The sequence below is a fragment of the Pecten maximus genome, chromosome 3, assembly GCF_902652985.1.
Source record: "Pecten maximus chromosome 3, xPecMax1.1, whole genome shotgun sequence".
In the NCBI taxonomy this organism is placed as follows: Eukaryota; Metazoa; Mollusca; class Bivalvia; order Pectinida; family Pectinidae; genus Pecten; species Pecten maximus.
This window is the reverse complement of record NC_047017.1, coordinates 23,602,754-23,621,734: the sequence shown is the minus strand read 5'-3', so window position 1 is coordinate 23,621,734 and position 18,981 is coordinate 23,602,754. Positions and strand designations below refer to the sequence as shown.

Below are 18,981 nucleotides of genomic sequence, written 5' to 3'. Positions count from 1 at the left end.
TAAATTATTTCTTGAATTTACTATTTATTACATGACTTAGAAAGCATAAGAAAAATGTACATCAGACCTATGGGATACAGTATTTGTACATTTCAAATACTGGTACACAACATAAAACAGATTTTCTCTCCATTTCGCTTGTTTTTCAAAAGCTACACTACCGACTATCTGTGAACTGTTAAGTTAGCAAAGTTGTACACTTGTATGACCTTGACATTAACAGTTACCATAGGAACGTAGGCAGAGCCTAAGAGGATACATGGATTCTCAAACACCCAGGGGAAAGGTAAACAAAGGCAGCTTTAATTTGCCAGCCTGCCAAGACGTGCCACACACACACACCCCAGTTTTATTTTCTACCTTCTAACAGAATTAGACAAACAAGGGTCTCATTAAAGGCAGAGCACCATTGGTGGAAAACAGCTGAGTAACCCTCCCAGTATCAACCCTCCCAGTATCAACCCTCCCATATTATCTGTGTACAGAGTCTGGGAGTCATTTGGAAGCCATTCTGGTACCTAGTTATATGATATCTGAACAGTTTACAATATTGATCGATTGTTGGTAAATCCAGCTGGTTTGCCTTTCCAGATAAGATCAGAAGGGGCATTCAGATGGACTATTTAACTGCCCAATGACACTTCTGAGACTCCAATCTACCTGACTACACATTGATAAATTCAACATTTTGAAATCAACCACCTCCTGCAGCTGATTTTAAAAGCTTTGTTATTCACAGACGAGGCACTAGATGTAGGTACACTGACAGTTTCAATATACAACAAATTTGGTTTTAATATGCTCAACAGGATATTAACTATCAAAGTGGAAATTAATTTTGACATGCATCATAATGTACAGCTTCCATAAGAATCCTGTACTTAAATTGAAATATCTAAATGCCTACTAAAGGATAGAAACAAACATTATTGTCAGACTACGTCACAGATGTATCTAGACACCTAGTATAGATAGAAACAAACATTATTGTCCAACTACTTCACAGATGTATCTAGACACATATAGCTACTAAAGGATAGAAACAAACATTATTGTCAGTCTACTTCACAGATGTATCTAGACACCTACTAAAGTACAGAAACAAACATTATTGTCACACTATGTCACAGATGTATCTAGACACCTACCAAAGTATAGAAACAAACATTATTGTCAGTCTACTTCACAGATGTATCTAGACACCAACTAAAGGATAGAAACAAACATTATTGTCAGACTACGTCACAGATGTATCTAGACACTTACTAAAGGATAGAAACAAACATTATTGTCAGACTACTTGACAGATGTATCTAGACACCTACTAAAGGATAGAAACAAACATTATTGTCACACTACTTGACAGATGTATCTAGAGACCTACTGAAGTATAGAAACAAACATTATTGTCAGACTACGTCACAGATGTATCTAGACACCTACTAAAGTATAGAAACAAACATTATTGTCAGACTACGTCACAGATGTATCTAGACACCTACTAAAGGATAGAAACAAACATTATTGTCACACTACGTCACAGATGTATCTAGACACCTACTAAAGTACAGAAACAAACACTATTGTCAGACTACGTCACAGATGTATCTAGACACCTACTAAAGGATAGAAACAAACATTATTGTCACACTACTTGACAGATGTATCTAGACACCTACTAAAGTATAGAAACAAACATTATTGTCAGACTAAGTCACAGATGTATCTAGACACCTACTAAAGGATAGAAACAAACATTATTATCGGACTACGTCACAGATGTATCTAGTATAGACACCTACTAAAGGATAGAAACAAACATTATTGTCACACTACTTGACAGATGTATCTAGACACCTACTGAAGTACAGAAACAAACACTATTGTCACACTACGTCACAGATGTATCTAGACACCTACTGAAGTACAGAAACAAACATTATTGTCACACTACGTCACAGATGTATCTAGACATTGTCACACTACATCACAGATGTATCTAGACACTGTCACACTACGTCACAGATGTATCTAGACACCTACTAAAGGATAGAAACAAACATTATTGTCACACTACGTCACAGATGTATCTAGACATTGTCACACTACATCACAGATGTATCTAGACACTGTCACACTACGTCACAGATGTATCTAGACACCTACTAAAGTATAGAAACAAACATTATTGTCACACTACGTCACAGATGTATCTAGACACCTACTAAAGGATAGAAACAAACATTATTGTCACACTACATCACAGATGTATCTAGACACCTACTAAAGTACAGAAACAAACATTATTGTCACACTACTTCACAGATGTATCTAGACAGTAGAAACCAATATTACCATATTTATCCCCAAATAATCCTTCCTATCCTACTGTAAAAGTTGGGAATTATAATTTTTGGAGGGCGTATTTGGGAACCACCTTGAGCTGACTATTAAAACAAGAGGCTCAATAGGCCTGCAATGCTCACCTGGTAGTCTGCTTTTCAGCGAATCAAGAGAAATTGTTCTGTGTTTAAACAAATTTTACCCATTGAATAATGTCAAGGGAATTCCCTTTTGCACCATTTGTCAGGTGTCATTGTGGGAACCTTCGTGCCAAATATCTTGATTCTCTGCCTTTCAGTTAATCTGATGAAGTCATTGGAATCTTTTAACAGAATTGAAACCCTGTGGCCTTGAATACGAATCAAAATCATTTCTTTATTCAAACTTTCAGGTATCTTGATTCTTGGGTCTTTCAGTTAAACAGAATAAGTTGTTTGAATCAAGATTTGACCCTATGACCGTGAATAAATCAGAAGTTGTTGTTGAATGCTTTTTCACAAATTTGACCCCTGTGGCCTTGAATAGGGGTCAAGGTCATTTCTTTTGAATTTGTGGTACTCTATCCCAGGAGCCTACCAGTCAAATGTCATGATTCTAGGCCTTTTGTTTAAAGTAAAGGTTGACAGATGATAGATGCAGCACCAAAGCATAACCTCACTTATGATTCTTACAATTCTGCAAAAATGAAGCGGGATTATCTGATGACAGAAGTTTTTTTTATGGATACATATGGTAATTAACAACATAGGCAGGTGGTTATTTGTGGATATAACTATGATAGTAAAAGACAAGTCCACCGATTTATCTAGAATTCCCACTTACTACAGTATCGAAATAAACGTTAACGACTTGCAATACATAATTTTGTCTACCGTATTGTTCGGCAACATTATAAACCATATCTTAACCACAATCAAATTATCAATGGTCTGCCTACTGCTTCTCATCAAAGATGTTATAGTTTATGAATGACCTTGACATTAATAGTTAACCTGATCATGAGGTCAGTACTGACACAACACTTAAAGCACCCTCTCGTTGGGACCATCATGTTCGTAAACCAACACCCTGTGATCAATACATAAACCCACTGTTAGTTATTACGTATAGTAAGCTGAGACAGGAGTCTACAATCAGTTATCACTATCTAACTCTGGGGGAAAGATTGCCAATTAATTAAACATTTTCACCAAAAGTTAGATCCCCAATAAGATAACAGTAGTTTTCTAGTAGTTATTTATGGACAGTCTGTAATAAACATGTACATGTACAGGCCAATGAAGATCCTAGCATCTTCTTCTTAAATAGTTCATATGAATGCTTGGTAAGTCCATGAACACAAGTTTTACTCCCAACTATGAACGGCTTTTGTTTATATAAATATCTCTGTTTATAATTAATACTCTACATCTGGACTCAGCGGTATGTATTTATTTATGCATGGAATGTACAAAACTTCTCATGCGTAATTGGTATATAGGACATGAAATACAGAAGGATACCCTAGTTTCTACAACCTAATAAACTTAAATAAGAATATATAACTTACATTGATCTTTGGTGCAAGGCCCAACCTGATGTCATTGACCTGTGATATCTCCAGCACCTGGCCTTCCTACAAATACACACAAATGATTCAGTATTAATTATATGGCCCCTCGGCTTTTATTAGCAAGCATTCAGTTTCATGAAACAGATATTGTCAATCATTAATTTTATACAATATGATCTATAAAGAGGAGTTTGTTTATTTATTTTGAATGCATAGAGAACTGATTTCCGTAATATTTTTGACAAAAAACTGATACTGATCTACTTGATAAACAGGCAATTTCTGCTTGAGCTATTCAAGTAATTGGAAAAATCAAAAATCATTTGCAATATCATGAATAATGCAAATAGTTTCAATAATATTAATGAGGAGAAAAACTGTCAATTTATACCATCGACCATTTCTAGATTGTACATTGTATGTTTGAGATTGCTGGGTCTATAGGGTTACTGACAATGTATGGCCATGTTGAATTTACAGATTAAACTAACCATGACAAGAACAATTTAATTAAAATTTCCAAAATCATCAAGTTCTACTGGGTTCTAATTATACTTATAAAGTACATACCCTGCCTTCGCTTTTCCAGTATATGAAAAATCCATAATCGTCAACTTTCACCGTGCAGTTAGACTCCAATGTCGAGGATTCCTGAAGAATACAAGTTCAAAGACTTGAAAATATTTACCTCTTTTGACTTTGAAACTCGAGGTCATTTATTTGAACAAAATGGAAAGCAAGCCACCCTAGTACTGTACTGATCAACAACATATAGGACCAGTTACATTTCAAAAATGAAAAGGAAATGTCTATGGGGTAACAGTCACTAGTGTGAGATTATTACTGATCCAAATACTGCCTTCAAGTTCATAATCAGTGTGATATAGAACAACCAGTGATTTCAGAAAGTTTAATCTAAATCTTTCGGTATCTTTGAGAGCAGATAGTTGGTCGAGAGCTTTGCACTACATGGAAGCGATCCTTAAGAAAATCTATGCTCTTAGATAGTTCAAGAGTGTACATGTACGTATACTCTCAACATGATCAACAAAAGAAACTTTCAGCTTTGTAGATACATTTTAGTACTACAGTATATATGCATTAAAAAAAACAAATTCAGCTTTATACATGTTTTTAATTTCAGTGTTGTAAATATTTTTTCTGTGAATATTGATACATTTCAGGAAGAGGATTCTTTGCTGTTACTTGTGTCTTGAAACTTTGCTCTGAAAGATGTTACTCAAAATACTTATCTTATGGGTTTACAATTAATCATAAGAGTTACCGACAGTCATTAAGGTTTACCAGCTAAGACACTGTTGGATACTTCGGGAATTTAAATCTTTAGCACAGTGAAGATTCACACAATCATAAAGATTGAAACATAAAGATTGAGTACATCATTTTTCCAAATTTTAATTCCACTATATACAATTGATATATATTATTCTGGGAAGAAATTACGTGTTTTATCAACTATTTTGTGGTAGTTACATCAGATTCTCTTAGTCTTAAAATCATATTGCATAGTACTCTTATTATTGATTGAAATTCCAGAAAACACCACTTTTTATATGCTGTTCAGAAACTATGGTAATATGGCCTGCATCCACCCCAAGGGGAATGTGGTCCAAGTATCATTTATATAACATTGTACTGAGCTATAAGTACACCATATCCTTTGGGAATAGAGTTTCGATACTAATCGAATAAATATGGTACCACAGACATTTAACAGTATTAAACACTTCTATTAACCGACTCAATTTCTTATTTCATTTAAAAAAACAGTACTATGCAAAAATCCACCAATGGTGAATTCTGAGCTGTTGGAGACATTGAACTGTATCCTTGGAGGAGCCTGTGTAACTAACATGCCATAGGGGCTGCATTGATGGAAGAAAATTGGTTAATATTGTCAATAAATCCAGCTTGAAGGAACTTAAATGGATTAATGCGATATTACCCTGTCCCTAGACTGGACTCATTGTGAGTTCGGTAGTGCTGTAAGTTCAATCAATCATGCCACTGTCAGCTTAGAGTTCGTCACACTGAGTAAACTAAAAGTCCCCTATGGTGGCAGTAAATGTTAAATCTATCTAATTCTATGAGAAACACAAGTAAATACACACGACTTCTACAGAAATTCCTATATATATACATGTATTTTTATGAACTGGACATCTTGACCAAATTCATGTAAATCGTTCAATAGATACTACAGTTATCAGCTGAGGACCAAATTTGTTGATGGACAAAGGCAAAAGAAAGATTTGAAGAGTAAGCTAAATATCCCCAATTGGGCCCCACCCTTCAGGCCCAAGGGGTTTCAAATCAAAAAGTTAATATGAAATTGATTTCCCTTAACCTAAGGATAGTTCAGACTGAAAATAGACAGAATCAGGTTTTTTGAAGAATTTCCAATATTTCCCCTACTGTGCACCATCCCTCAGATCCCTGAGGACCAGCCTCAAAGTTTATGCAAAATGGGTTCCCTTGCCAAAGGATGCTTCACATCAAATACGGACCAAAACCTTTCATTCCTACAGAAGAAGGAGGATTTTAAAGAATATTTCCCCTATTGGACCCTTCTCCTTAGACCCAAGGGGGCCGGGTCAGCCCACTATTCCTACAACTCTAAACTACCCCCACCAAGGATGCTTCTAATTAAAAAAAAGATTAAAAAATGATGTTCTTCACTTATTTCCACAGAAGTCATTTACAGCAATATAGCCAAACTTATCCACTTTTGTCCTTCAGCCCCTGGGAGAACAAGTCCTGCCATTGGTACAATTTTGAATCCCTACCACCTAGGGATGCTACCAATCAAAATTGAGTGATATCCATTTCTTAGTTCCAGAAAAGGAGTTGTTTATAGCAACACAGTCAAATTGCCTCCATTGGTCCCACCCCATAGCCCCTAAGAAGAAGATGAAGTCTTTTGAAGAAATTGTTGATGTATGGATGGACATTTATAGACGAATGACAAATGAATGCCATGGTATGGCATAATCTCTCATTTGTCCTTAAGACCAGGTGAGCAATAAATAAACACCAGCAACAGCAAGGTCCAACAGAATCCTACAGAAAAACAAACACCAACAACAGTCTGGTCCTACAAAAATTCCTACAGAAAACAAATACCAGCAACAGTCGAGTCCTACAGAAATTCCTACAGAAAAAAACGAATCCCAACAACAGTCAAGTCATACAGAGAAACAAATACCAGCAACAGTTCATTGCACATGGTAGTGTTATAAATTCATCAATAAATGGCATCATTCCAGACTCATTGTACACTGTGTGGAGGTCATGGCTGAGGTGTCAGCCTCCTCTACTGGGCTATTTCAATTAAAACAATTTCCTGAAAGGGTCCACTAAATAAGCATTCATTATCCATAAACTTGCATTGATTTAAGTAATACATGGCAATACCCACTCACATTAGGCATGATGTCTGTGAAATTATCAATGGCCTGTTCAGCCCTTCAAAAGGTGCATGTCCACATGTATTTACTTTAGTGTTAATACCAATATGGGAAACACTTATCATGAATGCTGGAATATACCTGTAGATTATTATTTTGTTAGTGTTGAAACATTAAAGAGGCAAAAAAGGTAAATAATAATTGTCATTTTATTGTTCACATTTGTTTTCTTTAAAACAAATCATTACTTAAGATACCCTTAATTTATGTCCATCATTAGGGCTATATATCCTCTTTATCCACTTATCCCAGCTGCTATCTATACCAAATCTGGGGCATTATACCCCACTTGCTCCTCATGTCCAAAGAGGAACCACACCCATAATGTAAACATGCACATGATTATAAGTTACCCTAGGTAAAAATCCCTTCAACCTTATTTTAAAGTTGTCTTTAAACTTTAAAATATTCAAGTAAAAATCCCTTCAACCTTACTTTAAAGTTGTCTTTAAACTTTAAAATATTCAATCAGTAAGAGGTATGATAGTATAATACATCATTACTGGGCCCTGTCCCTCCTCTTGGATGGGTTATGTTGAGGCGAGGTAGGGCGGGTATGCGGTTACATCCTCCCTATCAATATATATTGGTATACAACATTAAATTATATCCTTTACCACAGGGCAATTTGCATCAAATCAGTTTTAACTCCAGATGTCTCCCCTCCACTTACTACCTACGCATTGATTTTTTTTGCACTGCAATGACAGTAGATAAAGCTCGCACTAGACATCGTCAGTGGTTTGATAAAGACATACAGCAACTTTCATTAGGATATCTTTAATGGTTTAAATGTTATTGCCAGATGAGAAATTATAAGAAAAAGATGTACTTTGACCTTTGACCCCGAGATTAAGGTTGAAATGACTATACAGTACAGTATTGCATATCCATCACCTTCACCTTAACTTAAGTATACAGCAAGTTTTCAAGATATCTTCAGCTGTTAAACTTGCACTTTCTTGACCTTTAGTCTTGAGGTCAAAGTCACAATGATCCAATGACAGTGCACTGCACATCGTGAGTGCATGATTAAGGTAGACAGCAATTTTCATTAAGATGTCCTAAAAGGTCAAAAAGTTAACACACAGACAAGAATCATTGGAAAAAATAAGCACTTACTGTAAATCTAATATTTAAGCGCAGTCAAATTTCAGCGCGAACAAAGAAAACTGTTAATGTGATTTCGTTGTTAGCGTGCACATGAATTAGCGTTGTCAGGAGGTTCAATTCTGGAAAATCTTCATCACTAAAATTAGACACCAGCTCAACATGTGACCACTGTTATAATGTATGCATATAGGCTACACCTGTTCTACAGGTAAAACAATAGTGAACTGTTTTCATAAAAATTACTTCGAGTTGTAATTGTTCAGTTCCTAATTCCTAATATCCTACCTCCAGCAAAGAATGGTCACATAACAATCCTTACGATCTTAGTCAGTAACGTGTTTGAATGACTTTGCCACTGCCTCAATGGTATTAAAGCATATTATTAACCAATGACTAAACACAGACCAAGTGACAAATTCATTTATCCTAATATCACAGAGAAAATTATCAAGTTCCTTTAAAATGACTCAAAAAGATCAATCCAAACATGAGGTATTTGTGGAAAATAAGACTGAATATATACAGTGGAACTTCATTAACTCAAAGTCGACGGGACCATGAAAAAAACTTCGAGTTATCCAAGTGTTCGAATTAAGCGAGTTATCATTTTTGGTGAAAAGTTTAGTCAATATTTGTCAACATTATATAATCATTATAACTTCGCTCTGTCGCTCATCAGTTTAGTGTGAAGACTGGTCAATACATGTAAATATATATGTAATGTTTCGTTATGTCACTTGTAATTTGGTGTAGTTTTGCCGATATACAGTCACGATAAAGTTTCTTTCACTTAGTCACTTCAAGAACGATCTGATGTCCAAGTCATGTTTGCAAAAGGTAAACGATGAAACGGAATTCGACAAAATAACAAGTTATTCATGTCAAATCAAATACCCGGTAACCGTTTGAGTTTAACACAGATTGCATGCAAAACGTAACAGAACCATTACCTTTTATTAAACATATAAAATACTGTTTGATCGGTCTACTTACTTTTTATTGATAACCACACCATTTCTATGTGTATTAGCACCGGAAGTTAGGCTGCGCATGTGCGTATAAAATGTTACTGTACCTGAGCTGGCGTTTTATCCGATTTAATAGACAGCACTGACTGTTACAGTTGTACTCTGAACACCTCGGCAGTAATTACGCTATAGTTTCAGCAGTTTAAATATTTAATAGGCGCCGGTGACTGTTTCATTTGTACACCTGTAAAAACATCAGCCGGGTAGATCTACCGGTGTGTCAGAGATTAGTTCCGCTTGAGCGAACGGGTAGATGAGTTGTTGACTATCGTGTGTACTAATATCGGCGACCGCCTTAGGAAATTACTTGATGTAAGTAAGGCAGTACTTTTTATCACCAAGACATGTTGTTATAAAATTCAACCGACAATTTCTTTTATGAATTTTTGAAACACTTATAATAGCATGTAGGTTAGTAATTTAGCTCTTAAAAAATGTCGGCGTTTACCACCGATCGACGAAAATTATACTTCGAGTTATTCGATCATTTCAAATAGGATTTTTATTGTTGGGACCAAATTTTCACTTCGTATTATCCGAGTTCTTCGAGTTTTCCGAGTTCGAGTTTTCCGAGTTTTCTTTACTAAGATAAAGAGAGAATTCGGCAGGGACCAACGAGGTACTTCGAGTTAAGCGGGGTATTCGAGTTATCCGAGTTCGAGTTAACAAAGTTCCACTGTATAACAAATTTTCAATGACGTTATATAGCGGTAAAAGAATGAGTTGGTGTCTGAGTGTGGGCAGGCAAAGAAAAGAAAAATTCAAAGGATTTCAAAGTGATCAATAGGCAAAATTCTGACATGACAATATCCTGGTATGTAAACAAAAGCTTGATAATAACACCAAGATAATCTGAAAATTTATTTATTTTTCACCTTGCAGAAGGATCAAACGCCGGACATGCGGCAAGCTGTTCATTGCTCATTGCATAACAATGAAGTTTGACCACAGGTGTGAATGGTTGCACTCATGGGGTCATTAATTAGTGGTCTTTGGGATAGTCAGAAACGGTCGTAATTATTGAATAGCAGAGTGGTCCCATTACTGAAGCGACAAATACAAAGAGAACAAGGGCCTGTTGGAGGGCCACAACATACGCCCGCCGCAATATTTGACACTTGGAAGGGGGTAGTTTCACAGGTTGTAATGCTTTAAAATGAAGTATCATTGTTGGAAAGTTGGAAGGAGATATTGATACACATAATGGTGTGTAGTCGAAACCGAAGGGCAACTTTAAATGATGAGATGTATATATGTTGCAAATATGGGAAACCTTGGTTTAGACACAACAACACAAAAATTAGTTCACATGTTTATATACAGAATATATACATTAAAAGAACCTCTTTGCAAAGAATCAGCCTCCTAATACCATTATTACCGTAAATATTCGCGTATAGTGCACACTTTTTTTCAATACTTATGTTATATATATATATATATATATATATCAAGCATTAAGAAAGTAATAGTTAATAAATAATCAAAGAAATGAATAATTATTTTGATGTTTAATTCCTTGAAATTGTGTATTTATCAGCAATTACGTAGATTTATCTAAGTCGATCGTGAGCCACACGTTCCGTACACATACGATCTCACTTGAGCATGTTCCCGTATTCAGGTCCAAAACGATGTATAATATCTCAATTAACATTAAACAAAACTTGAAATGATATAGCAGTACTTAGTTATTTCATACTTCTAAATTAATCACCTTATAAATCCAGAGTGTTGCCAGAAACTGATAACGTTCAACTTGTTTATTTACGGAAGCTGTAATAGCACGCATGTGCAATCAGGCAAGGGTAACACTAATGCCTTTATCTCGTGCGGCAGTAAAATACAATCTGACAATGAAAACTACCGGGGTACTCTTATTTATCGTATGCACTGTAGATTTATCCATTACACATGTTTATTTCATTGATATAAAAGTTGTGACCAGCACGACGACAGCAGACTTGTTTCCGTACTGTAAACAAAATGGCGGCCTGTGTTACATTACGTAGCTATACTCAGCTTACTAGTCAATCTTGTTATAATTGAGCTTAATTAGCTTTGTATATATCATGGACAAATACCACAAAAGATCATACTTGCGTGAAAATCACAAGGTAATTGAGGGTAGGATTAATTATTTTGTTTGTACAACATTGTAGATGGGACCGCTCCAATTTGCAAGCTGACTAGGCCTGTCACGGTATAATGTAAACAACCTGTCAATCCAATGTGTCAAATCTGACCAGTAATTCCAATTAAATGGGGGTAAATAAGCTTTCATAAGTTACAAATTCCTATTATCTTATGCTTTAGAATTCATCTACCGCGCAGTTGAATATTGAAAAAAAAAAAAGTTCATTTAATTATTTTTTTTTTTGAACTGAACCTCAAAAACGTACCTGCGCACTATACGCGAGTGCGCACTATACCGATTATTTACGGTAAGTGAATGGTGAGCAATTACAGGTATGGAGAGCCTGGGTCGGGTAGTATTGGAGTTATGGTCTTGACAAGTAAAATCATCAAAGGGGAATAACTCCGCAAATACGGGGGTAAGGGGCATGATTTTGGTATGCAACACTCCAGCTCATCAAGATGTATATTTGTGTCAAGTATGGAGAGCCTGGGTTGAGTAGTATTGGAGTTATGGTCCGGACAAGTAAAATCATCAAAGGGGAATAACTCCGCAAATACGGGGGTAAGGGCCATGATTTTGGTATGCGACACTCCGGCTCATCAAGAAGTACCGTATATTTGTGTCAAGTATAGAGAGCCTGGGTCAAGTAGTACTGGAGATATGGTCCGGACACCATATGTGCCCGAAGCAAAATCATCAAAGGGGAATAACTCCACAAATATGGGGATAAGGGACATGATTTTGGTATGCGACACTCCGGCTCATCAAGATGTATATTTGTGTCAAGTATTGCGAGCCTGGGTTGAGTAGTATTGGAGTTATGGTCCGGACAAGTAAAATCATCAGAGGGGAATAACTCCACAAATAAGGGGGTAAGGGGCATGATTTTGGTATGCGACACTCCGGCTCATCAAGATGTATATTTGTGTCAAGTATGGCGAGCCTGGGTTGAGTAGTATTGGAGTTATGGTCCGGACAAGTAAAAGCATCAGAGGGGAATAACTCCACAAATAAGGGGGTAAGGGGCATGATTTTGGTATGCGACACTCCGGCTCATCAAGAAGTACTGTATATTTGTGTCAAGTATAGACAGCCTGGGTCAAGTAGTACTGGTGATATGGTCCGGACACCATATGTGCCTGAAGTAAAATCATCAAAGGGGAATAACTCCACAAATATGGGGATAAGGGACATGATTTTGGTATGCAACACTCCGGCTCATCAAGATATATTTGTGTCAAGTATGGAGAGCCTGGGTCGAGTAGTATTGGAGTTATGGTCCGGACACCATATGTGCGTGCGTGCGTGCGTGCGCCCGCCCCCCCCTGCCCAACCACCCTCCCGGCCGCCCGCCCGCCTGCCAACATGATAACATAATACATCCCGTCTTTCATCGGGCGTATAAAAAACTAACGGGACTGAAAGCATGCCCACATGTACAATGTACATGTTCAGTTTTAAATTCAAAATTTTTGTGCTGTACATATGCATAAATTAGCTCTGCATTAAGGTCAGGGTCACTGAGCCCTAAGGGCAATACACTGCACATTGTCTTCAGGTTATGCATCTGAGCTGCATGTTTCATTACCATATCTTCAACAGTTAAAAAGTTATGGCGCAGACAATAAATTATTGTAATGTTCACACTTCACGGTGTCATTAACTTGGAAAAACTAATTCATTATTAACTTGGAAAGGTCAGTGACCTAACAGCATGCAATGCACATCAGCTTTAGGAGGTACAAGAATCCTCCAAGATTCATCAACATATCTGTTGACACATATCTGAACAAGAAATGATTAGAAGAAGAATCAGAAGAACAGGTACTTATACATTATGTCTCCCTGCATATAAAGGCGATCTCGAGACATAATAAGTCACCATATACTGTACACAAGAAATATAAAATATTTATTCCTATTTCCTCATCATAGATCTAGAGCTACCAGTGTAAACAAAAGAGAGCTGGCACTTCTTCAACATCACCAACATCAGCCAATAATTGTCTAATGAATATGATAAATTATTAAAACATTCAACTTCACTCTATATCATTTTATCATTAGTCTGATCAAGGGGAGAAATGATACTGACCATAGTTATTATTGTCATTTTACAGGACCACAAAGTTATCTAAACATGTCGGAATTAATAGTTTATCAATAAATATTCATGAATGTAATTTATTGTTTACACACTTACTACTTGTATACCATGTTTGTGTCAGTCATGGGGAACACACTGGAACTTATTAATTACAATGTCAACACAATTAATTAGTTATTCATGGTGTCCTTATTAACTTGGAAAAGCCAATTCATTATTAACTTGGAAAGGTCAACAAAGCTGATCATGCAGTACTGAAGTGGTTTGCTACAACCCAGCTATTTACAAGACTTGTGAACAAAGCTTTATAAATTTTTGAATAGGTATTGTCATGCAATAGATCATAAACAGAAAACTTTCTGTTCATTGAAGATTAATTCACACTTCAATTTTCTATCCCCTTCTTCAGATCCATAATATCAATTTTCTGTCTCCCTCTTCAGTCCAGATCCATAATATCAATTTTCTGTTCCCTTCTTTAGATTCATACGATTAATGTTCTGTGGTAATGTTTCAGTTATGCTGATAAGTATTCTGTTATTGTGTCCCATACTTCAGAGTCATACTGATAATCATGATGATGTTGTGTCCTATACTTCAGTCATACTGATAATCATGATGATGTTGTGTCCCATACTTCAGAGTCATACTGATAATCGTCATGATGTTGTGTCCCATACTTCAGAGTCATACTGATAATCATGATGATGTTGTGTCCCATACTTCAGTCATACTGATAATCATGATGATGTTGTGTCCCATACTTAAGAGTCATACTGATAATCATGATGATGTTGTGTCCCATACTTCAGAGTCATACTGATAATCATGATGATGTTGTGTTCCATACTTCAGAGTCATACTGATAATCATGATGATGTTGTGTCCCATACTTCAGAGTCATACTGATAATCATGATGATGTTGTGTCCTATACTTCAGAGTCATACTGATAATCATGATGATGTTGTGTCCCATACTTCAGAGTCATACTGATAATCATGATGATGTTGTGTTACTTCAGAGTCATACTGATAATCATGATGATGTTGTGTCCTATACTTCAGTCATACTGATAATCATGATGATGTTGTGTCCTATACTTCAGAGTCATACTGATAATCATGATGATGTTGTGTCCCATACTTCAGAGGAATACTGATAATCATGATGATATGTCCTGATTTTTGAACCATACATGCTATCAATGTACTGTCTACTGCTTCAGATCAGGACATGCAAGAGGCTCTAATTTATGGCTAAGCACACAGGTTGCAGAAAATGTAAATCTTTTAGTTTTATTTAGTGTTGACAGGAGAATTGATCTATAATCCACTACCACCTACATGTACCTGAAACGAAGCAATATACCACAGAATCAGTGTCTTGTTTACCCATCTTATCGAGTATGTACATTAAATCTGGGCTTGTACCACATTACATTAATATACAGGGAATTTGATGAGGCTATATTTGGCCAAAAAGATTAGTGGTATCTACCCAAAAATACATGTATATTCCACTAATCTTTCTTCTATTTGAATCTCATTTCAAATAAAGATATCCAAAAGGGTTCTTAATTGGATCTATGTAAAACTTATCTTTTTTTCTACTTTTCCCGTTTTATTACTATAGTACTCCTAAAGAAATGGCAATAAGAAACTGCAACTGTCAAAATACAAGATGGCTATGACCATTTTGTTTTCCAGTTTTGGACTCAAAATAATGGGCACACCTCGGACCTAAGAGAACCATAACATACAGTTTGAGATATATTGTTCCTGCACTTCTCAAGAAATAACAATAACAAATTTCAACTGACAGAATCAAAGAAAACTACCTCTCAGTCATTTTATTTTCCAGTCAGACTCACTGAATGGACACAACTAGCTATGGACTAAAGGAAACCTACATAGGAAATTTAATAAGATCCATACTTTCTGAGAAATAACAGTAACAAACTTCAACTGTCAAAATTCAAAATGGCCACCTGACTTCCATAATGTTTTATGATTAGCTCAAAATTTATTATACAAAACTACATGGACCAAGGGAAACATACATATGAAATTTGGGAAAGCTCCATCGAGTACTTTCAGAGAAATAGTGGTTACAAGGATTGTTATTGGACAGATGGACACACCAGGGATGAAGTGTGATTTGAACAGCCTTTCACCTGATGACAGTTGGAAATACATTCAATACCGAACTGAAATTAAGACAATATTTTGTCTTCACACTCTACCTTGAGATAACAAATATAGTGTAATTATTTTAAGGACTTTCAAGAAGCTTGATGCAATTTGTTACATCCCATCTTAGACAACCACAATTTTATTAAAGGGTCATTCCTTTTTTTTAACTCTATTGCTGTGTGTCCGCACTTGTAAAGGAAGGAAATAGCCACAGATTTCGTAAAATCATTTATTGCGGATTGATGAGGTAATATTTAGTTTTTATGGCAGCACACTAGCAAATGTAACTTGGAGCATGATATCATTATCAACCTGTCAGGTTGTAGACCATAGAAGCAAAATATGAGATTTCCTCATTCAACTCAACTGAGAGAGCCTCATTTGCTTTCCTAATTCTTTCCATCTGGTTGCCGAAATCAATACAACTTTTTTATGACATTTACCATCTTGCCCTGTACTATCTAGATAGTAACACCAATGAAGTAAATATTGATGAATTTCTTGATGAGTTTGATGTTCCTAAATTAGATAGAGAGGAAGCTTTGGGTCTAGAGGGTATGATATCTTTAAAAGAAGCTTCTGTAACTCTTAAAAATATGAAAAATAATAAGAGTCCTGGGTCTGATGGCTTTACCTCAGAGTTTTTTAAATGTTTTTGGAAAAAGATAGGTAATTTTATTGTACGGTCTATAAATTTTGGTTTTGTAAATGGCCAATTATCCATTACCCAACGACAGGGCATTATTACTTGTATTCCTAAACAGAATAAATCTAAATATTTCATAAAAAACTGGCGACCGATATCCCTTCTAAATATTGTTTATAAAATTGCCTCTGGATCAATTACAAGTAGATTTAAATCAGTCTTAGATAAACTAATTAACTCGGATCAGACTGGCTTTCTATCAGGTCGTTATCTTGGAGAAAATACTAGACTTATTTATGACATCATGCAATATACAGAAGAAAATAATATACCTGGTATGCTTTTGCTTATAGATTTTGAGAAGGCTTTTGATTCTGTGTCTTGGAAATTTATTGATAATGTTTTGAAATATTTCGGTTTTGGTAATGATATAAGAAAATGGGTTAAAATATTACATTATAACAGTAATTCTGCCATTAATCAAGGAGGTAATTTGTCATCTTTCTTCAATATCAAGCGAGGCTGTCGCCAAGGCGACCCGATCGCCCCATATTTATTTATAATGTGTGTAGAGATTCTGGCAATACGAATCCGAAATAACAAAGATATAAATGGTATAAATGTTAATAACTGCCCTATTTTAAACTCTCAATATGCAGATGACACTTCACTAATACTAGATGGAACCGAGAAATCAATGAAGAAATCAATTGAGGAATTGGATTTTTTTGCAAAAATTTCAGGTCTAAAAGTCAATACAGGTAAAACACAAGTTGTTTGGATAGGCAGCAAAAAATACAGTAATGACATTTTTCTACCAGAGTTGAATTTTAAATGGGGAGTAGATAGATTTACCCTTCTTGGGATTGAATTTCATGTAGATTTACATAAAATACCTAGAATGAATTTTGATAAAAAACTTACTAAGATGAAATCAATAATTAAGAGTTGGAGTAAAAGGTTACTTACTCCAATAGGAAGAATCACAATAATTAAATCACTATTAATATCACAGTTAAATCATTTGTTTATTTCCCTACCAAATCCAGATGGAAAGTTTGTAAAAGAACTGAATTCACTTCTGTTTAATTTTCTATGGAACAGTAAAACAGATAAAGTAAAGAGGGATGTAATTATTCAAAATTATAGTGATGGTGGCCTTAAAATGGTTAATTTGATAGCTTTTATTGAGTCTTTAAAGATAGGATGGATAAGAAGGATTTTCAATTCAAAAGGGAAATGGTTAGAAATTCTTAAGACCCGAATAAACCTTAACCTTTTGGCTGTTTCTGGAAGGAAATATCTTGACAAAATATTGACTTGTTGTAAAAATGTTTTTTGGGTGGATGTTTTTAAAGCCTGGAATAATCTTAGAGTAAGAGAAGAAATATATAAGAAAGATGGTTATTCTATTCTTAAATCACCGTTATGGTATAATAAAAATATAATTGTGGGTAAAAAAGTAATCTTTTTTCCAAACTGGTTTAAGAAAGGAATAATAATAATTAATGACCTAATTAAGGATAAAAGTGATGGTTCTTTCTTTTCATTTGAAGAATTTTGCAATATATATGGGAACATAGCTAACTACTTACAATATCATGGAGTAATTAGAAGCATAAAAGAGTTCCTTAATAACTATCCTATCCTAAATAGAACCCCACAATACCCGATCATCCCTTTAGATTTAGAAATTATTTTTAAACAGAAAAAGGGGTCTCAAGATTTTTACAAACTACTTATAAAACAAGAAAACATTGTTTTAGCTCAAAATAAGTGGGGAAATATATTTGATTTTAATAATGATGCATGGAAAAAGATATACTCTCTCCCATTTAGAATAACAAAAAATACAAAACTACAATGGCTACAGTTTAGAATAAATCATCACATATTAACCACTAATGCTTTTATTTACAAGATTGGCCTAACAAATAATCCTAACTGTACATTCTGTAATGGTGACAGGGAGACAATCACCCATATTTTATGGGAATGTAATGAAGTTCAACAATTTTTGTTCACTTTTGAATCACTTTTAGAGATCATTACTATTCCTTTTGCAATTAATAAACAAGCTATGATTTTTGGATTATTTGAACATAAAGGCATTTATAATAAAGTTGATAATGAAATTATTTTAATTTTTAAACAATACCTGTACCAAACCAGGTGCGCTCATAAATCATTAAATGTTATGGCATTGGTAAATTTGATAAAAGATTATTACAAAGTCCAAAAGTATATTGCTCAGGGAAAAGGTGAACAGTGCCTCAATGTTTTAAATAATGAATGGAAAAAATGGTTAAAACTTGTTGAACTTGCCTGATCAAAAACGTTAAATTTAATATTTTTTATATATAAACCAAA

The 18,981-nt window shown here is 35.1% G+C and overlaps 1 protein-coding gene across 2 annotated transcripts in view; it reads right to left on the bottom strand.

The window, feature by feature from the left end:
* Positions 1 to 18,981, bottom strand: part of LOC117323629 (1-phosphatidylinositol 4,5-bisphosphate phosphodiesterase beta-4-like) — a 108,107-nt gene that overhangs the window by 63,343 nt on the left and 25,783 nt on the right. For both annotated transcript variants that reach the window (XM_033878952.1, XM_033878953.1), the window contains exons 3-4: positions 4,466 to 4,546; positions 3,893 to 3,958 (exon numbers count right to left, since the gene is read on the bottom strand). In XM_033878952.1, the coding sequence (XP_033734843.1) occupies positions 3,893 to 3,958; positions 4,466 to 4,546 (147 nt within the window). The remainder of the gene's footprint in view (positions 1 to 3,892; positions 3,959 to 4,465; positions 4,547 to 18,981) is intronic.